We start from the raw sequence: 23,542 nt of genomic DNA on the forward strand, positions 1-23,542 counted from the left end.
GGCTTTCTAGATGTGCCTGCCTGAGTCTATGGCCCAACTTCAGGTTGTGCACATGTACAATGGAGTTTTATCACTCAGCTCTGTTTGATGGTGACAGTTGGGAATCCACTCTCTTTCTGATTCGGTAGTGCTACGAAAAAAGAGAGGGAAAATCCCACTTCCTGTTGGAGTCCAGTGTAATGAGGGGAGTTAAGTGAAAATGCACACTATATACACACACACACACACACACACACACACACACACACACATATATATATATATATATATATATATATACATATATATACACATACATATATATGTATGTGTGTGTATGTGTGTGTGTGTGTGTGCTCTGTGTGACAGAGTGCAGGGGTGAAGACATGCATTACAGGTATGTGCATAAGTGCACTATGTGTGTGAAGGGGGATCGTGTTTATGTGCATGGGCACATGAATGTTGTATGTAAGCTCCTGGTTTCTTATAAAGCTTTGGTCCTAGCTGCTTTTCCCATTTATGGAGTCTAAGAGCAAAACTTTTGTTCCTGGTGAAGAGAACGTTTGTGTCTTTAACTTTATGTGAGTAAATAGACAATTTTGGGAAGGGGATGTTGAAACAGGGTATCATTGTATAACTGGGCTGGCCTTGAACTCACAGCAATCCTTCTGCCTTTGTCTCCTGAATGCTGGTATAAGAGGAGTGGCCACTATGTCTAGCTGTAAGTGATTTATAAGGAGCGAACATCCTGAAGGGTAGAAGGCATCCTGGAGCAAAGTCCTGGGTGTGGTGTCAACTGTCCTTTCTAGAGTTATTTGCTTTTCCCTGACAGATGAGACAGCAAAGCATGTGACAATTCTGTCTTTCCAAAGAGAGCCGGGAGAGGCTTTAAGGCTGCTTCTTCAGCTCAAGATCCTGAGCATGTCCAAGCACCAGGCTTTGCAGTGTTTTCTGAGTCCTAGCGCAGTCTTATACTGAGAGCTACTGTAGCGACATGAGGTGGTTCTCTCCTGTGGCTCCTGTTTTTGACATTGTTGCTCTATGTGTGTTAATTAAGGGATAGATATTTTTTTTTCCTTTGGATGCTTAGAGGTGAGAATTGATGAAAATCAGAAGCCATTTTCTTTCCCTGGTAAATGGTAAAAGCCACATTCCTGTTTTCTTTTGTAGCTTGTTTGGTTTGGCTTAAGTAACCAGTTGGTGGTGGCCTTCAAAGAAGATAACACTGTTGCGTTCAAGCATTTGTTTTTGAAAGGATTTTCTGGAGCTGATGAAGACGACTACAGCTGCAGCATATACACTCAGGAGGACGCCTATGAGAGCATCTTTTTTGCTATAAAGCAGGCAAGTGTTTTAAATGACCTACTTTAAACACTATATAGATACGTGGCCGTGTCATCTTAGCAAACCAACAAATACTATTGTCTCATAAATTTTACATAGCCTGCCGAGACCTTTACTGTTTTTCAGCCACTAATAGTAGAACTTGTCCATTTAAATTGTTTTTTCTTTAGGTTTTAATCTTTTTAGTGTATTGATATAGAACCACTACTTTGAGGGAAATTATCTTAGAACACAGAGTTAAGAGATTATAAAATCAGATTTGAAACCAAATCTGAAAGACTGTGGTAATTTGAAATGTAACATCATAACATTAATAATCCTAGCTAAATATGAAGAACATGAGGTTTGATACAGTGTGAGGTTGGTAGACCTGAAGAAAATATTTAGAGGTAGTGTCCCCCCTTTCATGAATTCAATAAATATTTGTGATTCTGGTATTTAGCAAGTACTACACATTGATGATGTAGCATTGAATAGAACAGATGAAATCCTAGCCTATCTAGAAGAGAAAGCTAGATAAATGAAGAGAAATAATATGTATAATATTGAAGGCTGGCTCCTTAACTTCAGAGTACCAAAAACATGCTACTAAGCACAGCTGAGTTTCTTGCTGGCAGTGATAAGGAAAAAATTCCTTTGACCATTTTCAGTGGTGCCTTGGGTAGGGTGGGAGTCCTTTCATGTAGAAGTACCTTGGTTAAAATTGGGTGAAGACTGTGTTGTAATAGTTTAAGATTGGTGAACACATCATGTGAAGGCCATGGGAGAAGTCACAGGGCCTTGGAATTGTTGTAAGACTAAAATTTTTAATTGTTAGCCAAGTTGATAAGGTTTTACTTTATTGAGGCGGGGTCTCATGTCACCCTGGATGCCTGGAACTTGCTATGTATAACCAGGCTAGACTCAAAAACATAGAGATCCACTTGCTTTTGCCTCTTGAGTTAAAGGCCTGTTCCACCATGCTTTGCTTCTTCTTTTTATTTTTTTTTAAATATTCTTGAAACTATTAGTAGTTTTTGCAACATTTCTGTAACATAGTAAATATTTCTTAGTAAAGTCATAGCAATGAAGATGGAATCTAGTGAGGCCCTATTAGTGAAGGCATCCAGCAGCAGAACTGTGTTAATATAAGAGTATTAGTCATGTTCGTGTGATCTGTGACATGTGGATATTTCAAGTCCTCAGTGAAGCAAGGAAGGAGATGGGGGTACTTCTGGTATGAGAAGGATGTCTGCAGTTTCCTGCAGTTTTGAATTTTCACTGGCTTTTATTGCATTAACTGGCATATAATTAATTGTGTTATAATGATTAGGTACAAAGTGAAGTTGTGGTATTTGTTAGCAAATTTCATGAGCTCAGTGAGGGAGTCTCACATAGGAGAAGCTAAGTTACCACCTCATGGTAGTTGTGACATCTGACCAAGATTTGAAGGCATGAATGGAGCAGATAGAGATGGAGTTCCAGGAAGAGGGAACTAACTGACCAGAGGTAGAATGTCTCCAGGCTCTGGGAACTGCCTGGAGGCCAGTTGGGCTTTACAGGTAGAGCCAAGGGACCATGTCTGAGATAAAGTCTGAGAGAGGAGTGAGCCCATGGTTTTGGCTGGGAGAAAGTTGACGTTGTCCCGCAGGATATTGGTTTGATGTAGAGTTCTATGAGTCCCTGTTCAACTGAAGAACATGCCTTTGTGCTGTGTGGAGCCGAACACTGCTCCCAAAAAGCATTGCATAAGCAATAGAAGCATCTAGAAGCACATTTCATACAATACGACTTGTGGCTTTAAGGAAACGTTGTGTTTATTTAACTATAATTTAACTGTGTTTTTAAAAACAGTATCGTCATCTAAAGAACATTTCCCTGGCGACCCTTGGTTATGGAGAAAGTGGAGACAATAGAACTGGCTTGAGATTCTGTAAGCAGCATTACAAGACAGGGGCCATGTTTTCTTCTAATGAGACCCTGAGCATTGACAGTGACATTGAGACAGGTAACAGCAGCGACCGTTTCATCATGTGACTTTGTCATTTTCTGTGATGAGCAAAATAGCCCCTATGTGCTAGCAACTCAGTGGAGCTCGGTGGGACAGGCTCCCCTGAAACAGACTGCCATTTTCTCAGCTGCCTCCAAAGGCCTTGGCTCAGGAAACCATGCTCCCGGTGATGGGAAGGGAACACTGTTTCTCTTTGTTGTATCACTTTGGCACATTTTAAAATTCTGCAGTAAGTGCTCTTAGCCACGGATCCTTCTGCTTCCACTTCCCATGTGTGAACCACGGCTGTGATCATACCTGCTCTACTGTGTCTAAAATACACATGTTTCAAAGGTGAATCATGGTTTATAATTACTATTCTTAGGAGATTACTTTACAAAAACTTCCCAGCTAACCATGTAGAGTGCCCTTGTGCCATCCTGTTAAATATGTAAAAGGATATGTGAGCACACAGTGTGTGCCTTAACACTTTGAAGGTTTGCTATTCGGTTAACAAACCCAAGGCACTTACTGTTTCCTGCTGTGGGATTGCCAAAGCCAAACCCAACTTGTCTTTCAAGCACCTGGCGAACCAGGAGGAGGGGTCCTGGGGGCGGGGTGGGCTTTAGTTAAATGATGGCCTTACACGGTCTGTTCAGCCATATTTCTGATTCTGATCTTGAGGTGCTTTGATAACACAAGAGGACCCGTCACAGGATAGAGATTTTACCTGTTTCCTTGACTTGGGTGTTCAGAACCCATGTGTGAACAAATGTGTCCTGTGCTCTGGATCCTGAAGGTAGACACTAGGTCATATTGGCCTGTGCAGTGTCTAGCTTCCAGGTTGCTATTAGAGCCCATCTTGGGGAGGGGATTCACCACCACTGAAACGCTCCTGGTCTTCATGCCTTGCAGCTTTGCTCACCTGGGATGGGTGTGGTAGTTGTGTGGCTTTTTCCCAGGGAGATGTGAATGAGTGTATATTTGTCACAGATAGGGCACCAATGACAGACCAGAGAACTGACTCCACTCACCAGTTTAGTGAACCAATGAGTTGGTTGGGGTTACTTACAAGCCAAAGTCAGTATAAATGGTCAGGACAGATGGTCAGGATTGAGAAGCAGGTTTTATTTGTTCCCTAGTGGTGACATCATTTAGTTCCTTTCTAAAAGCATATGGAATATTTTAGAGTAAATGGAGAGAGGTTGACCATGAATTTGACCTGAAGAGAGATTACCTAACTATATTCATTGTGTTCTCTGACCTTATTAATGACCTCATCAAAAGAATCTGTCAGTGTGCCGGGCGGTGGTGGCACATGCCTTTAATTCCAGCACTTGGGAGGCAGAGGCAGGAGGATTTCTGAGTTTGAGGCCAGCCTGGTCTATAAAGTGAGTTCCAGGACAGTCAGGGCTACACAGAGAAACCCTGTCTTGAAAAAAACCATTAAAAAAATCTGACAGTGTATTAAAAGGTATGATGATTTTTAATATCTGATACTTAATTTTCTTACGTATATTAGAGAAAGCCTGCTGATGAGGTAAATGTGGGTTGATTTTATGCACCGTCTCCAGATGGTGTAAACATGGTTACATTTGGCTCCCTTGGGATGTGATTGCGGTTAAGGAGATGCTGTCCTATCTTAGCTGCTCACAAATTTGACATTTCCTTTGCTACATATTAAATCATCCTTCAGTGTTCAAATGCAGACAACTGCCCATCTGGCCAGTCACCCAGTGGGCTGGAGCTCACCCTGCAGCTCAACTTGCAAAACTGCTTGTGTATATTACGTTGAGTTCGGTTTTTGTTTATCAATTCACACTTAATTATCTGTGAATTAGACCTGAGGCTAGCCCACCAAGTGATCTGGCTGCATAGGCTGTCGTCGGCATTGAGCACACGGAAGGATTACTCTCTCAGTAGTTCAAGGAAAAGCTCAGGAGCTTCCTCCAGTGTGTAAGAGCAACCCACACATATTTACCTCACTAGCAAGCTTCTGCTAATGTAGGCAAGAAGAGGAGTCTAAAATCAAGAAGAAGGGTCAGTCTTGGCATAACTCAGGATGCAGAGTCAAGAGAGGGTGGGTCTAAATCTTGATAGACAGCAAATAATTGTGCAACCATAGCAAAGTTTCTTGACCTCCCTGCTCTGGGTTCTACACATATAACATGGCTTCACATATAACATATAACATATACTGCCTGCATTGAGGATCAAAGAGAACATATGTGGCCATAGCGCATTGCCTGTAGCACACTGTTTCGTGGAATTGTCTTTTCAGTTCTGTGCCCTGCATTTGACCCAGGATAGCATATTTTTATTAAGCCCATTATACTTCAAGTATTACCAAAGCAAGTGAGGAGTTGATAGTATAAGAGCATAGAGCTCCAGAGAACCCATTAGAAACCAGCTTTCCCCGTCCTGACCTCTCCACACTAGAGACAGCATAGAAGATATAGCCTTAGCCTGGGCTTCACACAGTTCCACCACCAGGTCTCCATGGCCTTGCCAGTGCTCATCTCTGGACCTCCTCCCTCTTGCCCTGTGAAGCTATGGTACAGGGCCACACAGTTCAGAGGCTAATCTTTATGGGTGGGCTCTGTAGTCCTGGCTGACCTGGAACTTGCTATGTGAACCAAGACAAGGCTAACCTTAAACTCACAGAGCTCCTCCTGCCTCCATCTCCTGAATGCTTCCACCCACACTCTCCTGAGTGCTACGTCTCTGCTGGGCATTTTTGTTTAATCATTATTGCAGTTAGGGAAGAAATATTGCACAGGTGACATGTCCTTCCCAGAGCATCATAGCAGGAGGCACCTGAAGCCTGCTTCTTCTTGAGACTAGCAATGTTAACCTGGTCCCTGGGTGAGCATGGCACCCACCAGCTTCTCTATTGAAGGGTGACTGTGTTCCCTACATTGTAATTAGTTGATATTTTCCGGCAGCTCTTTTGAGACATTCCTAGGGTCCCGCTTCTCATCACATGGCTGCTGCCCTCATTTCAGCATCAGACTCTGGCCAGAAGTGACCATTCCCTGTCTGTCCGTTGCTCTAGACTGCATTCACCTGGACCTCCAGGTGCTCACCAAGGAACCCGAGGACTGGGCACAGACATCTTTCTTCAGGCTGGATTTTTATCGGTAATCACAGCATAAAGTCTCAATACCCAGGAGGAGGCCTGGGTGGGGGCCACGGACACTAGGATAGTGACATTGACAGTTACACCTTTTACTGTATTTTGTTTAGGCTCCTGAAAGCTGATATCTCCTTTGCCCTCAAAGGAATTGACCTACAGGCAGTTCATTCCCGAGAGGTACCGGACTGTTACCTCTTTCAGAATACGGCAAGTGTCTTTGTTTGATGTCAGCCTCCATTCTGTTCCCTGTGGCTTTTGTAGAAGAGGATAAGCCCCTCAGCTACAGACGTTAGAAACTGCTGTATTGTAACTGCTTCAGTGATGGTGCGGTACCTGATCTAGAGACTGTTTCCTGTGAAGATGAAGCCAGTCCTATCCAACTCTCTAAAACACTATTCTTGGATCTGAGTTCAAATATCCAGCACCCGAAGAAAACCTTCATCCTTTACACAATAGTTTTTAATCATATATATATATATATATATATATATATGTATATATATATATATATATATACACAAATTCTCCCAGTTACCTTCAGCTGTCAGCCTGACACAACCCATGGCGTCCTGAGGGTGTGTCCACTGAAGAATTACCCAGATCAGACTGGCCAATGAGCACCTCAGTGTGGCGTTTTCTTGGCTACTGATTGATGCAGGAGAGGCTCTTCTATCTCCGGATGATGGGTCCTGGGCTGGACCAGGGGGCAGGCTGAAAGAAGGTTATAAGCAAACCTAAGCAGACTTCCTCTGTGGCATGTTCTCCAGTTCCTGCTGTGATTTTTTTTCAGGGATGGAGTGTGACCTGGAATTATAAGATGAAATAACCCCTTTCCTCCCCAAGCTGCTTAAGGCCAGTGTTTTACCACAGCAACAGCAGCTGGGCCAGAACCCACATGCAGAAGTGTTTCCATCCCTACGATCTCTGTATTGTTGACCTGACAACTCCCACCCCACCACGCCTCAATGGACTATAACCTCTTTGTTTCTGTCTCTAGATTACCTTCGACAACACAGCCCACAGTGGGAAAATCAAAATCTATCTCAACAGCGAGGCCAACATAGAAGAATGTAAAAACATGAACATATCTGGGTCTAGTAAGTGTGCCATTCAGTGTGTCGTTTGTGGGTTAAAGGAGGTTTGGGGGATTTAGAGAACCCACGGGATTGGTATGGAAGATGGTGGGAAAAAAGTTGCAGAAAAACAGTTCAAACGCTAGTCCCGTGTGAGTAGTCCAAAGTCAGCAAGTGTTTATTGCTTCTTGTGAGTCAGTGGTTTACGCAATTCTCCTCTGCAGCCAGATGGCCTGGGTTTGCATTATGCCTCTGTGTGCCAAGGCTGGAGGCTCGGGCCTATTGCTTGGCCTCTCTGCCTTAGAATTTTTCTCTGCAAAGCAAGACCAATGGCTGTATTTATCGAGGGTGCTGGTGCCAAATTCTGGGAGCAAACGTCATCAGTGAGAAGGGGCAGCCTTAGATCTGTGACCAGATCTCTGGTGAGTTATGGGTAGGGAAGCTGGGGAAGCATGGAAGGAAAGGGAGAATAAGTAAGAAGGGAAATGATAAATTTGACCAGGGCTGAGTGGGAATCATGACATGATTCTTGGAAGAGGTATGTTCTGAACCAAGCCTTAGACAAAGAAGAGTGGAGACTCCAGAGTGCAGCCTGAATAAACATGGGGACATCTCCTCAGTCACCTGATGGTCCACATGCTTAAATAGCCTTATTGAGCTAGGTATGGGCATCACGTGACCTGTACTCTCAGCTATGCAGGAAGAAACAGGGAGATTTTGAGTTCAAGACCAACCTAAGCCACACAGGGATTCTTGTCTCAAACGAGAAGCATAATAAGATCTGTGCATTCTGTTTTGTTTATTAGTCACCAGGGCAATGTCTCTGAAGGATGCTGAGCTTGGCGAACTGGCAAGTTCCATTTAAATGAACTCACTTGGACCAGATGACCAGAAAGACAAAATATGAGTCACGTGGTTTTTATTCCAATGGTGGCTCATTCCTTTTCAGCTGTACAATGGCTGATGATCTCGAGGCTCTCTTTTCCTTTCCTAGCTTTGGTTTCAGTCATTCCTCTAAAGGAGGCACCTAGTCTGGGTTTCAGATAAAATGGATTTTCTATTTTGCTGCAGATACTCAAAGAACAGCACCAACTAGGTAGCCCTCACGTCCAAGTAAAGGCTGAAGCTATGTCCGGGGGGGGGGGGGGGCGGATAGCCTTTGTGATACATAAACTGTGATTTGCAATAGTCACTGTGAGGATCGAAGTGAGCCACAGGGCTCCCCAGACAATGATCCCACACACATACACACCACGCATCCCCCACCACTGAGGCACAGAACAGAAGAGCTCTTACCCCCCCGTGTGGCCAACAGAGAGAAGCACATGCCTCACAGACCTAAAATGTGCGCTTCTTAAGGCCATGTCTTAGAAACTCATCATTACCAGGAAAACATGCATTTAAAATAAATCAGGGGGTTGTGAAATCACTAAAAATCTGAGGTTTAGAAACCAGTTTAGGAGATGGGTTATGCCGCCTCTTCCATTTGAAGCTGTGTGGTGGATTGAGAGGTTCTGCCTGGGAGAGGTCAGAGGCGACATCTGGTGGTCACTGGCCGCTGTTTCCCAAGTATTCCTGTGTTCTCTTCTACTCGCCCACCCAGCTTCCTGCCTGCTGCTTGCTTCCTCTTGGCACTACCCACAATTACCCACATTTCCTCAAAGCAAAAACAGGCAATGTCCATGTTCACAGATGCACCTCATCTGCTTCCTGAGGAGCCTTCTCCGAGTGCGCTTCTGGTCTCCAGGACTTATATTTATATACTGTAGTTTATAGCCAGTCACTGAGGCTTTAGAAGAATGAGTGTGCAGGGCTCCCGCTGATGGGGTGTAATGGTGTTTATTTATTGCAGGACTGAGGAGAGTAAGCTTGGATAGCCCTTAGTCAGAGTCCCATAGGCAGACAGTGGTAGAGTGTTTATACACATCAGGTATCTGGGAGGGTGCAGTGGGTGGGGTGTGGACTCTTCCTACTCAGAGTGGCAGGGCATATTTCTGAACCAGTGTTTGGCAAAACGACTTCAGTGGAGTAAGAAGTTACTCCACTGTATTTATGGCTGCTAGATATTGCCAACACTTGGGAAGCTGAGGCAGGAGAATTCCCACTACTTCACATTCAGCATAAGTTACTGTGTTAGTTACATTTTTTGTTGTTGCTGCAATAAAACACCATGACCAAGGTGACCTAGAGAAGAAGGAGTTTATTGGGGCTTACAGGATGAGAGTCCATCATGACAGACAGACAGACAGACGTGGCAGCAGACCACAGACATGGAGAACTAAGCTGAGGGCTCACACCTTATCTGCAACCAAGAAGCAGAGAGAGGAGGAGTGGGGGAAGAAGGCGGTGGAGGGAGGTGTCTTCTAGGCAATCCACGGCCATTTCAAATGCATTTTGGCCTCAGACTCAGCAGCTGCAGGTCAAAGGCCTTTCTTCACCGGGAATGCACGAGACTGGGCAGGTTGACAGTCAGTCAAGGGTGGAGGAGGGCTCAGGGGACCTACCGAACACTGATGACCTGTACACAACACAGATTCAGTGAGGCAGAAACCACTCCAACCCACCAGGCTCCAACAGCCTTCATGGGACCAAGGACCTCCTCTCCCACCTTTGCTGGACAAGACCATCCTCCCCTACATATACAGCCAGAGTCATGAGTCCGTTCCTGTGTGTTCCCAGGCTGGTGGTTTAGACCCTGGGGAGCTCTGGTTGGTTGGTGTTGTTGCTCTCCTCATGGGGCCACAAACCCTTTCAGCTCCTTCAGTCTTCTCTCTAACTCCTCCATTGGGAACCCTTGATCAGTTCAATGGTTAGCTGTGAGCATCTGCCTCTGAATATGTCAGACTCTTGCAGACCTCTAAGGAGACAGCTATATCAGGCTCTTGTCAGCATGCACTTCCTGACATCCACATCAGTGTCTACCTTTGGTGACTGAACTTGGGATGGATACCCAGGTGGAATGGTCTCCAGATGACCCCTCCTTCAGTTTCTGTTCCACACTTTGTCTCCATATTTGCTCCCTTGAGTATTTTGTTACTCCTTCTAAGAAGGACCGAAGCACCTACACTTGGTCTTCCTTCTTCATGAGCTTCGTGTGGTCTGTGAGTTGAATCCTGGCTATTTCAAGCTTCTGGGCCAATAGCCAATTACCAGTGAGTGAATACCATGTGTGTTCTTTTGTGACTGGGTTATCTCACTCAGGATGATATATTCTAGTTCCATCCATTTACCTAAGAATTTCTCAAATTCATCGTTTTTAATAGCTGAGTAATACTCCATTGTGTAAATGTACCACATTTTCTGTATCCATTCCTCTGTTGAAGGACATCTATGTTCTTTCCAGCTTCTGGCTATTATAAATAAGGCTGCTAGGAACATAGTGGAGCATATGTCCTTGTTATATGTTGGAGCATCTTCTGGGTATATGCCCAGGAGTGGTATAGCTGGATCCTTGGGTAATGCTATGTCCAATTTTCTGAGGAACCGCCAGACTGACTTCCAGAGTGGTTGTACCAGCTTGCAATCCCACCAACAATGGAGGAGTGTTCCTCTTTCTCGGCATCCTCGCCAGCATCTACTATCACCTGAGTTTTTTATCTTAGCCATTTTGACTGGTGTGAGGTGGAATCTCAGTGTTGTTTTGATTTGCATTTCCCTGATGACTAAGGATGTTGAGCATTTCTTTAGGTGCTTCTCAGTCATTCGAGTTTTCTCAGTTGAGAATTGTTTGTTTAGCTCTGTACCCCATTTTAAATAAGGTTATTTGGTTGTCTAGAGTCTAATTTCTTGAGTTCTTTGTATATATTGGATATTAGCCCTCTATCAGATGTAGGATTGGTAAAGATCTTTTCCCAATATGTTGGTTGCTGTTTTGTCCTATTGACAGTGTCCTTTGTCTTACAGAAGCTTTGCAATTTTATGAGGTCCCATTTGTCAATTCTTGATCTTAGAGCATAAGCCATTGATGCTCTGTTCAGGAACTTTTCCCCTGTGCCTAGGTATTCCAGGGTCTTCCCCACCTTCTCTTCTATTAGTTTCAGTGTATCTGGTTTTATGTGAAGGTCCTTTATCCACTTGGACTTGAGCTTTGTAAAAGGGGATAAGAATGGATTGATTTGTGTTCTTCTACATGCTGACCTCCAGTTGAGCCAGCACCACTTGTTGAAAATGCTGACCTTTTTCCACTGGATGATTTTAGCTCCCTTGTCAAAGATCAAGTGACCATAGGTGTGTGGGTTCATTTCTGGGTCTTCAATTCTATTCCATTGATCTTCCTGCCTGTCTCTGTACCAATACCATGCAGTTTTTATCACTACTGCTCTGTAGTACAGTTTGAGGCCAGGGATGGTGATTCCCCCAGAAGTTCTTTTATTGTTGAAAATAGTTCTCTCTATCCTGGTTTTTTTGTTATTCCAAATGAATTTGCAAATTGCTCTTTCTATCTCTATGAAGAATTGGTTTGGAATTTTGATGGGGATTGCACTGAATCAATAGATTGCTTTTGGCAAGATGGCCATTTTTACTATATTAATCCTGTCAATCCACAAGCATGGAGATCTTTCCATCGTCTGAGATCTTCTTTGATTTCTTTCTTCAGAGACTTGAAGTTATTTTCATACAGATCTTTCACTTGCTTGGTTAGATTCACAACAAGGTATTTTATATTATTTGTGAATATTGTGAAGGGTGTCATTTCCCTAATTTCTTTCTCAGCCTGTTTATCCTTTGAGTAGAGGAAGGCTACCGATTTGTTTGTGTTGATTTTATATCCAGCCACTTTACTGAAGTTGTTTATCAGGTTTAGGAGTTCTCTGGTGGAAGTTTTAGGGTCACTTAAGTATACTATCATATCATCTGCAAATGGTGAAAGTTTGACTTCTTCCATTCCTTTTTGTATCCCTTTGTCTTCCTTTTGTTGTCTAATTGCTCTAGCTAGGACTTCCAGTACTGTATTGAATAGGTAGGGTGAGAGTGGGCAGCCTTGTCTAGTCCCTGATCTTAGTGGGATTGTTTCAGGTTTATCTCCATTTAGTTTGATGTTGGCTACTGGCTTGCTGTATATTGCTTTTACTATGTTTAGGTATGGGCCTTGAATTCCTGATCTTTCTAAGACTTTTACCATGAAGGGATGTTGAATTTTGTCAAATGCTTTCTCAGCATCTAGTGAGATGATCATGTGTTTTTTTTCTTTGAGTTTGTTTATGTAGTGGATTATGTTGATGGATTTCCCAATATTTAACCATCTCTGCATTCCTGGGATAAAGCCTACTTGATCATGATGGATGACTGTTTTGATGTGTTCTTGGATTCAGTTTGTGAGAATTTTATTGAGTATTTTTTCAGCAATATTTATAAGGGAGATTGGTCTGAAGTTCTGTTTCTTCGTTGGGTCTTTGTGAGGTTTAGGTATGAATGTAATTGTAGCTTTATAGAATGAATTGGGTAGTGTTCCTTCTGTTTCTATTTTGTGGAATATTCTTAATAAAAGGATCTCATTGTCTGTGTCACTGTGTCAAGCAACGTAGGCCGTAGGCCGTAGTGGCCTCTTCTAAATGGAGCCCAACCGGAGTGCATTCTGTTGAACTCTGTTCTGCAGTAAATATTTATAAAGAACTTAAGTGCATTGATTAACACTGCTCGAGTTTGTCAGTGCGTGGCCCTTCCCTCCAGGGTGTGTTAGCTTGTCTGTGGACATCTGAATGAGTGCAGTATGATACTGCTTCTGATGGTTACTGTTTTAACAAGAGAATAGGGTTTTTTCTTTGAATTTCCCTTCAGACTGCCATTTGCTAAAAAGGTTATTCTCCACAATTTGTGCAAGATATATTTAACTTTATTTGCATTCTGCCTTTTTCTGCAGTTCAGAGAAGCACTCACTATGTCCTGGTGTTTGATGTGTTTGTCATTATGATCTGCCTGGCCTCCCTTATCCTGTGCACAAGATCCATTGTTCTTGCTCTGAGGCTGAGGAAGGTAAGAGAGGCTTCTCCCTTTCTCCCTCCACTCAGCCTACAGCCTGCATTTGTCCAAATCAAGAGAACTATGGATACTGGACTATGTTGTCATTTCTCAGCTTTTCTTTACCACCTGAGGCACAAGAAGTATGAAGAGACCATGGGGACTAGTGTGAAGGGCCAGCTGATAATGTGTTTGCTATGCAAGCATGAGGATCTGAGTTTGAGTCCCAGCACCCACATAAAGGAGGTAGACAGGGCTGCATGTGCCTGCAGTCCCAGCTCTGGGGAGATGGAAACAATAGCCAGTCAGTCTGGCACAATCAGTGAACTCTGGTTCAGTGAGTGTCTTAGTTAGGGTTTTACCATGACCAAGGCAACTCTTATAAAGAACAACATTTAATTGGGGCTGGCTTACAGGTTCAGAGGTTCAGTCCATTATCATCAAGGCAGGAACATGGCAGCATCCAGGCAGGAATGGTTCAGGAGGAGCTGAGAGTTCTACATCTTCATCTTGAGGCTGCTAGCAGAATACTGACTTCCAGGTAGCTAGGATGAGTGTCTTATAGTCCACACCCACAGGGCCACGCCTACTCCAACAGGGCCATACTCTCTAATAGTGCCACTCACTGGACCGAGCATATACAAACCGTCACTGTGAGAGACATTGTTTAAAAACAAACAAACAAACAGACAGACAAAGGTGGAGAATGGTTGAAGACGACACCTGGCTTCTGCATCTGGCCTCCACATGTATGTGCACATACATACATATATATACACAAATCCTATTTTTAAAAAGGAGAAGGTTTTAGTCATTTCACAAGAATCAGATAATCATTCTACTTAAAACTGAGCTAACAAGTACAGATATTTGTGGTGATCTCTCAAGCGTTTAGAAGTTTCCAGAATAAAAATTTTATTTCAGGGATGAACCTAAGAGCATGCATGGGTCCCATCTTTTGTCTTCAAGTCAGAATTCACTTTGAGGAGGAGGCAAACGGGTTATAATGAAACTCACATAATTAGGTTTGATTTTTTAAAATAGTTACATTGTAACTTTTTGCCTCTTTAAGCGAGTTTTCTCAGGAGTATGTATTGACTTCAGATTACTGTGTGGCCACTGGGGTGAGGGGAAACAGGAAGACACTGAAATATGATCAGAGCCCACGATCTATTTCCTTTGATCTCTACTTCTACTTTGGTTTCAAATTATTTTTTTGAGATTTATTTATTTTCATTTTATGTATATAAGTGTTTTTCACGCATGTGTGTCTGTGCACCATGTGCATCCGGTGCCCCCAGAGGCCAGGAGAGGGCATCAGATCTCTAGAAACTGACAGACAGTTGTGAGCTGCCTTGTGAGTGCTGGGAATTGAACCCAGGTTGTCTGGAAGAACAACCAGTGCTCTTAAACGGACATCTCTCCACACCCTTGACTTTCACTTCGTAAACATCTACTTCATATCTGCCTTCCAACCCTCTGGATATTCTGAATCCAATGTTGAGGTCCCTCTGCCAAGTTCAGGGGCAGCATCATGGATACAGTGCCCTCATCTGGACCACAAGAGGATCCTACTTCAAGGGGTTGCTGTAGATCAGCTTAAACAAGGGCATAATGTGCAGTATCTGGAACACACTCTGGGTTAGCGCTGTTGGAGGGACAGCATATGTGCTTAGAGTTTGGGTTAATTTAGCAGATGTTCAGATGCTGGCTTACACAGGAGTAGACAACGTGACTCAGTGTGCAGCACTGTGTCTCCCTGTGAGGTAGATCTGCCATCTTGAAACTGTTTGCTCTTGTCTTCTGCCTCTGGAGAGCAGTGTGATTTGTAAGACATGCTTTTTAAAAATGTTTACGGTAGAGATTTCTAAACTTCTTCCTGGAGAAGTACAAGCAACATGTATGTGATGCTGACCAGTGGGAGTTCATCAACGGATGGTATGTCCTGGTCACCATCAGCGACCTCATGACAATAATAGGATCCATACTGAAGATGGAGATCAAAGCCAAGGTGAGTGACATCTAGAGTCTTACATTCTCCCGGATGACCTCAGGTGCTGTAAGACAGGGAATCTTGCTGGGACTACTTACCTGCTTCTCATGTTTTCTCTTTTCTCTCACCCACTGCATGCGGCCGCTTCACATTCTTCCCCAGGAAGAATGCGCTGTGGAAGGTGACACACTGTGGCCTTCCTCCAAGAATTTATGGCGTTGTCATTTGAACAGTAATTAAGTTTGTGAAGACTGAAAGATGGGCTTTGTATTTAATTTATTTTTTGATGTATCTATTTACTTGTGCAAGAGGCACAGGAAGCAGCTGGTACACAGAGCAGACATTTCTCCTAAACACACCTGAGGAGCTGCTGGCAGGTGTGGCGGCATCTCAGATGCTGTGGGGCCCCTGTGGCCGAGGGATTTCCAGTTCTTGAGTGTCTACATGTTCTGACCAGTTGCATATGTTGATTGGTTTGCTCTCGCAGATGAACTGACTCTCTCAACCGTTTCTCTGTTCCACCTCAGTGTTACAAAGCTGCCCTCATCATGGCTACAGTGTCTCCCTGTCTCTATTCCAGCTACCTTTGGCTTCCCTCCGGCTGACTTCCTCTTTGGCCTGGTCGCCTCAGCAGCCTTCTTGTTTGTGTTTCTGACTTTATCCTTATATCCCACAGATCCAGCCATACAGTGGTATGTACCCATCATGCTATTACAATCCTTTCTGCCTTCCAGGATCTACTTAGGATGAAGTGACCCCCATCTCATCATGGCCTCTGGACCCCCCTTATTCATCTCTGGCTTCCATCCTGGCTCTAATGCTGCCACTCCACACACCAGACCTCTTAGCCTTGGGGATGTGTTCAGATTCTGTCTGTCTGCCTATAGACTTCTCTCCAGCCTGTGCTGTGTGTCCAGCTTAGCTCTGAGTCATACCCCTGGGAGGGCCACGATGACAAGTGGCCAGTGTATCTCTCATCAAATTTGGCACATTGTATTAAATGGTTGCTTGTCTCTTCAATGAAGCCTAGAATCTCTTGAGAGCAGAAACTATGTCTGTAAATCACATTGGAGTTTGCTTCTGAAAGTCGCTGGATTATATTGCTTGTTCTTTGACAAACACCAGGTCCTTTCATGCCTAGGTCAGTGACAAATCCAAGTCCTATTTCAAAATACTAAAATAAAATAAAAACCAAATATTTGAAGCTTTCCTCTTCTTCCTTCCCCACCCCTCCTCATCCTCCCTCCTCTTTCTTCTCCTCTCCCCCTCTTCCTCTTCTCCTTCTCCTCTTTTTCTTCTTTTCTTTCTTCTCTTCTTTTATTTCTTCTCCTGACTCTTCTTAATCTTTCTCCTCCTTCTCTTTCTCCTTCTTCTCCTTCATTTTTGTTTTGAAACAGGGTCTCACTCTGTAATCCAGGCTTGCCTAGAACTTACTATGTAGCCTAGGCTAGCCTTGGAAATGCATGTTCATCCTGTAGTCTCAGCCTCCCATGTGCTGGGGTGACAGGCATAGGTAGGAGACAGTCAGTCCTTCTCATCCAATAAAGACAGGTAAGCAAGCCAAGGGGACTGGGGTGTTCTACTCAGCTGTATTTTCTTTTTCCTCCTCAGAACCTCACGAACTACGACCTGTGCAGCATCTTGCTCGGGACGTCGACACTCTTTGTCTGGGTTGGAGTCATCAGATATCTGGGTTACTTTCAGACGTACAATGTAAGCTCTCGGAAGTGCCATTGTGGTTGACACTGGCTCCTCCTCCTGGTTCTGCCAGCTGTTTCTCATCCTCAGAGCTGTCTATACCTTTGCCTTCCAGGTGCTCATCTTAACCATGCAGGCCTCACTGCCCAAAGTCCTGCGGTTCTGCGCTTGCGCTGGCATGATCTACCTGGGGTACACGTTCTGTGGCTGGATTGTCCTAGGACCGTACCATGAGAAGGTGTGTAGCACCAATTCTTTCTGCAGCCCAGGCACATGGGACGCTTCACCTTAGGTCTCTAGCACTTACCTCCCCCAACTCTTCTCCAGCGAACACCCTTGATGTCTGTACCCAGAGAGCTTCTTTTTTTCTATTTCTCTGCCTGCTCCTTTTCAGGATATTGAACTGACTTTAGGATAGTGGAACAAAAATACCTCTCATCGTAGTCTGAACCTGGCTGAGGAGCTGACACATTCAGTCAGCTGATTGGCAGTGAACAGTGTTTACCTGTGGGATCACTGTTAGGAAGCTAAAAAAAAAAAAAAGTAAGGGAATTATGATAGTGTCACTCTAGCGTGAAGTGTTAGGGTCTACATCCATATTGGCTGAGAGCAACAGAGCAGAGTAACGGCCCTGCCTCGAGTGAACACTTCATCTGTCTTGACAGGCTTGCATATCCTTGAGGGTGGATTTGGCAGTCTCAGGTCTGTGTCTTAGCAGAGTTTCTAACTACATTTCCTTTCCCTACCATCCTAAGTCCAGGACTGTCAAGCTTATGGTCAAACCTATGGTCAACCTATGGTCAATCCCGAGAGCTTTGAGGAAGAAGCGCTGTGAGTTCAAGGCCAGCCTGGGCTAAATGCTATATTCTGGGCTAGCCTGGGACCAGGAAACTTTGTCTCAAAACGATGATATAATTGATTGGTAGAACATCACAAGAAGAAATGAGTGAGGCTGTATTTCAAGCAAACAGGGGAAAGGGTCATTGTACCTCAAAGCATTTTTCCCCCGTCTCTGGGTCCTTGGAACAACAGAAAAAGGACAGCAGTCACTGTTACTGTCTGTGGAGTAGAGACCTGTGTGGAACCTTCCAGAGTCTCTCTCATGTCACACACAATCCCATCACACTCCCCAAACACACAGTAAGGAGAAATGAGGCACAGAACATAATAGCTCAACCGTAATTTCTGACCTTGACATTAACCAAAATGCATGGTTTGTAAGCTTTTCACAGAGTGAGTGATACACACGGCTCAGACCCTCCCTGCTGTCCCTATCCAATCAAACCCCAGTGTGGAACACCAGTGTTCCCTGTCTGTCGAATTTAATGTGTCTAAAAAGAGTCCTGATTTTTTTTCTAGAAAAACAATACAATGAGCAAAGAGGCAGCCTCCAGCATAGCAGCAACTCCTGACGATTCTATTGATCCCCTTGTCTTACATCACTTCTTTGAAGGTGACTCATGGGTAAAGATTGCTCTTTGATATGATAACTCTAACACAGAGAGCTCACTGTCTTACCAAGTCCAGGAGAATTTGCATTTTTCTTTCTCTTGCTTGCCTCCTGCGCCTGGAGCAGCTTCACCTCTCTGTCACTAGAGGGCACTGTTGCACCGTGTGGAATAAATACTGGGCCTAATGAGGCTTTCATCAATCCATTGGTCCCAAGACAGCTGGACAAGTGGTCCTATGTCATTTGTCACACGCTCTTTGCAGTTCTGTCCCCAATCATTATTCTGAAAGGTTCGAAGTTAATACCGTTTGAAGTTTACTGAATGGCTGTTGTTCTTTGCTTTTTGTTAGGCAAAAGCAAAAGTTTGTTTGGTGTCCAAGTTCTTTATCTCCCTTGCGGTTCCTCCTCTCATTAGTCTTCTATCACTGGGATAAAATGCCTGGCAGACCAACTCTTAAGGAAGAAAGGTTTATTTTAGCTCATGGCTTCAGTGCAGGGTCCATTGGTGCCAATTGCCTTAGGGCCTGTGACCAGGCAGTGCATCATGGCAGGACATGACAGAGAAGGCCTGTTTGCTGTACAGTAGCAAAAAGGAAAGAGGGAAACAGAAAGGGTTGGGTTTCCAAGAAAGCATATCCCAGCAGTCCCACTAGGTGCTATCTCCTAAGGTCTCCAAGTGGTGCTACAATTTGGAGACCAAGCCTTTAACACATGTGCCTTTGGGGTCATTTTGAGGTCAGAGCTATCGTACCCCATCTTCTCTTCCCAGTGAGATGCTACCATCCTTTATGGAGAATAAGAACCTTGATATACCAAGGCATTTTCTGTGGTCACCCAGACAGTAAATCACAGCGCCGCACCAGCCTGCCCAGCCTCAGTTATCACGCTTTGATATCAAGAACAGCTGACCAGCATTGAGACCGACTTTCATCAGCACTTTTAGAATCCCAGTAACCTTGTGTGTGAAAGCCATTCACCATTTAAAACAAACAAGCAAACAGAAGACTCTAAAGGGAAGGTGTCAGGAAAGTTCTTATTTGATGCAACTGACTGGAGTCAAAGCAGCAGACACTTTAGCTTCCTGCCTTCCTGTTACACGTCTGATTTCAGCGGTTCAGCCCCAGGAACCCAACTGTCACATCGGTGCCCGTTTCTAGCACTAATGGACTTTGGCACCATGCTCCTTAAAAACGCCTAGGCACAGAGAGCTAAAGACGGCTGACTGTCTTCCACACCGCATTCTGAATTATTAAGCACCTCTCTAATGTGGCTTTTACATTTCCTGTCTCCAGGGAACTTTTTTTTTTTTTTTTTTTTACTATGATGCATGAATAATAGTTTTGTATTATCTCCATTTTACAAATAAGAAGAACGAGGCACTGATAAGTCATTGCACTTTGCTGAGGCCACGGGCAACACTGTGAAATTTCCAAAGCTTCTGGTCTTGCCCAGACACTTCGCTTATTCATAATAATCATGAGCCAGCTAAAACATTTTACCTATTGTAAGAGATTCTTGCTACCTGCCTTCAAACCATACTTTTAGTCATTCTGACAGAAGCGATTGCAGGCTGTATCTGCATTTACACGATAGGTCTTTTGACTCACTCAGCATCATTTGTGACATAAATGTTTTGTCTCCTTCTGTGATTTCATACGACCACCAGGACTTTTTAATGGAATCACTCGCTGGCTACTTATTAGCAGTGTCTGTGCACACAGTGCTGTCAGGACCGAGTTCCTAGAAGGCAGAGACTGTGGTTCATTCCTCTTCACGTTTTTGGTACCCACCCTGCTGCCTGCAATATGTCAAGTGCTCAGCGAGCTTGCTGGTACAAGCCAGTTGGCCTGCCTTCCAAGGTGTGATGGCAAATCTGCACCGTCAACCTGTCTAGACTGAGCATCACCTCGGAAACACACCCCTAGGCATAAACACTTGGGCATTTCCAGAAAGTTCTAACAGAGGGGGAGGACTCATCCTGAGTGTGAATGGCACCATATAAGAGCTCAGAGTCTGGAATGAATAAAAAGGGGGCGGGGAAGACTCAGGAGAGAGCCCTGACTCTGAGTCTTGTCCCACTGAGATACAAGCAAGTGGCTGTTGTACACCCCCACTGCCCTGCCTCCCTGACATGATAAATTGTATATCTGACCTCACCCCCACTCCCAAAACAAATCTATAAGGAAGATAAATCCTCCTTCCTTGCCAGGTAATTGTTCAAAATCATGAGAAGAAAATCAGCTAGAGATGGGGTCTTGCTGGGCCTAAGAGCTGCCCAATGTGCTATCCAACTGAAGACAATTTAGCACCTGCCCATTGGTCTCTTTTATGCTCATGTGTTGGAATGTGGCCAGTAAAACAATTTTGGTTATAGTTTATTATTATAGTAGAAAAATGACCCAGCATTCAGTAGTTAACTTTATTAGGTCTTTGCTGTAATCTGGTGGGCTAGAATAGGTCTTATTTGTACACAGGAGGGAGAGGTATAATGGTTTTAATTACATTAATGTTGAGATGGGTATTGTGTCTATACTGGGTGTGTTCTCATAGTAAGCTAAGGCATAGATTTGATGGGTACTGACCAATGAGCTATCTGAAGTTCTGAAACAGGAAGCACAAAGTGTTAGAGGCCTTGAAATGAAAGAAAGAGATTGACCAGGTTACGTTGAGCTCCATGATGCAGTTAGAGTTTCGCTGACATCCGGAGAAGCCAACTTTATTGTCTTAAGCTGGTGACAGTAGGAATCATGCCAGGAACTTCCTATCTTACTGTTAAACAGTCCAAATACTTACTGCTAAGAGATCTGCCCAACTGGATGCTTCCTGCAAGACTCCAAAGAGAGTGACTTTAGTCCAGCTCTGCAGAGTTGACATTGCAGGGCTTGAGAGTGATCACTGTTTGGGTATTCTTCTACCTGTATCCTGCCCTAATCCATCTAGTGATAAGACAAGTAAGATGTCATGTTTGCTCTGCAACTGGGGTATAGAAATGCATCTCAGGGCAGTTAAAAGACAGTGCTACCACATTCTCTAGAGTTCTTGCTGATGACAGAGCAAAGGCTGCAGCTGACAGAGCATCCTATCCCCAAGTACACCCTCATTTAGCTCTTGAATGTTGACTTTGATGCAGAGGGAAAGGAAGAATACATGAAAGGAAGAGATCAGATTCTACCAGGGAATGTGCAGTGGATAGAGCTAGGCACAGATATTAATATCAACAAGAAGCAACCATGAGGCGACATGAAGAAGGACTTATTGGAACTTTTGTTCTTACGTTTTCAGTTTTATGGCCATACACAAGAGAAATGGCTTTAAAGCTATCTTTGTGAGATTTAGGTTGGTTTGTTTGCTTGTTTCAGTTTGAATTGCAGGCAGAGTAAAGAGACTAGCATGCCAAAAGCTTTCCTAGAAGTTTCTGTAATGACATCAGAAAGGAAGAGGGAGGGTGGCTCACATCATAAATTACACGGGCTTTGGAGGACCAAAGAGTTGGGTGACTGTGCCAGTATAAACTTGAATGCACCTGATCATGTTCGTGCAGATATTTCTTTTGGGTGGAGGTTGGAATCAGTTACAGGAATCAAGGAATTTGGAAGGAGAGCCCTCTTTTTCTGATAAGTTGATGGGAGGTTCATTTTGTTGCCTGTAACATGACAGCAGGTCCCTTCTCCCCATGCTTATCAAGCCCTTGGATGTACACAAGGCTGTGCTCAATTAATGAACAGAGAAATCCCGACCCCCTAATGCCAGAACAGATTGAAAACTCTACAGTAACTCCTTTCATGTATTTCCGAAAACCATACACTCTGGTTTATTAAGTCACTATTACCCCGGCAGTTTTTCATATCCATCTACTGCTTGAACCCCTGGCTCCAGAGACATGTTTATTAATGGCATACAGTTTATTTCAGTGAGATTGGAGGCAGTTTGATAACTCCTCAGAGCTGGGATGACTGGCTGTGGATTCTAGGGGTAGTCTGTGTTAGCCTTGGATCAGTGCTTAAGCTCCATGGGCATACCTTCAGCTGAACGACCTACCATCCCAATTCCCACCTGGTACCTCAGATACACTGTGTCTAAAATGTCTATTGATAGTCTATGAATAGTGATTTTTCCCATGGCTGCGACAAAGTAACTAAAGAAACTAAAGGAAGGGTTCGCCTTGGCTTCCAGTTTGAAGGTACATTCCACCATGCTGGGCAAGCCACAGTGGTGAGACCATGAGGTAGGTGGTCACATGACATCCACAGTCAGGCAGCAGACAGAGATGGGTGCTGCTGCTCACCCCACTGTCTCCTTTTTATTAAGCCTGGGACTTTAGTAAGCCCAGGAAATGTTGCCACCTACATAGAGGGTGGATCTTTCCACCTAAGTTTAACTAGAAATTCCTCCCACACCTGCCAGGGGTATGGGAGGCTCTTAGGCTCAGACACTTGCCAGGGCCATGGCAGGATCCTAGGTAGTTCTGGATCAGTTTAAGTCAACAATCAAGATTCACCATCACATGACCCCTCCTAGTCTTCATGCAGATATACTTTCTCCAGCGTCTCTTTATTTCTGGCTAGGACTCTCTGCCTCACTTGGACCCCTGATGTCACCTCTGACTGGCATCTGCCCTTGGGCTATCCTGTTCTAGGAAATCTCCTACATGCTTTTAGTTTTTAAAGAAGTATGTGTCAAATCGCATTGCTCCCATGGCTGAGATGTCACTCAAGTGTGCTTGTGAGCTGGATTGAACCTGATGTATGCCCAAGTCTCAATGAGGCGCTGTGCAATTCACCACAAATGTCTCTTGTCAGCTATTGCTATGTCTCAGAAACACAATTTCTCATAGTCACTGAGTAAAACCTTTCCTCCCTTGTTGAGAACTAGTTTGGAGTGTCATTGAGCTTGTATGTTCTACCCCAAGTTCTGTCACAAGCCTTGCTCTCTGTCTTAGCTG

At 44.1% G+C, this 23,542-nt stretch overlaps 1 protein-coding gene across 7 annotated transcripts in view; it reads left to right on the top strand.

The window, feature by feature from the left end:
- The window catches only part of Mcoln2 (mucolipin TRP cation channel 2), a 47,482-nt gene that overhangs the window by 18,284 nt on the left and 5,656 nt on the right, over positions 1-23,542 (top strand). For 5 of the 7 annotated variants that reach the window (XR_013110168.1, XR_013110167.1, XM_076933337.1 and 2 more), the window contains exons 3-12: positions 1,150-1,323; positions 3,157-3,310; positions 6,348-6,432; positions 6,539-6,635; positions 7,426-7,525; positions 13,362-13,474; positions 15,321-15,470; positions 17,064-17,165; positions 17,266-17,388; positions 18,510-18,614. Coding sequence is in view for 5 of the 7 variants with exons in the window: in XM_076933337.1 (XP_076789452.1) it covers positions 1,150-1,323; positions 3,157-3,310; positions 6,348-6,432; positions 6,539-6,635; positions 7,426-7,525; positions 13,362-13,474; positions 15,321-15,470; positions 17,064-17,165; positions 17,266-17,388; positions 18,510-18,614 (1,203 nt within the window). In the remaining 2 variants the exon portion in view is untranslated. The remainder of the gene's footprint in view (positions 1-1,149; positions 1,324-3,156; positions 3,311-6,347; positions 6,433-6,538; positions 6,636-7,425; positions 7,526-13,361; positions 13,475-15,320; positions 15,471-17,063; positions 17,166-17,265; positions 17,389-18,509; positions 18,615-23,542) is intronic. The other 2 variants (XM_076933340.1, XM_034500516.2) reach the window with 2 other exon arrangements.

The sequence above is a fragment of the Arvicanthis niloticus genome, chromosome 4 (assembly GCF_011762505.2).
Source record: "Arvicanthis niloticus isolate mArvNil1 chromosome 4, mArvNil1.pat.X, whole genome shotgun sequence".
In the NCBI taxonomy this organism is placed as follows: Eukaryota; Metazoa; Chordata; class Mammalia; order Rodentia; family Muridae; genus Arvicanthis; species Arvicanthis niloticus.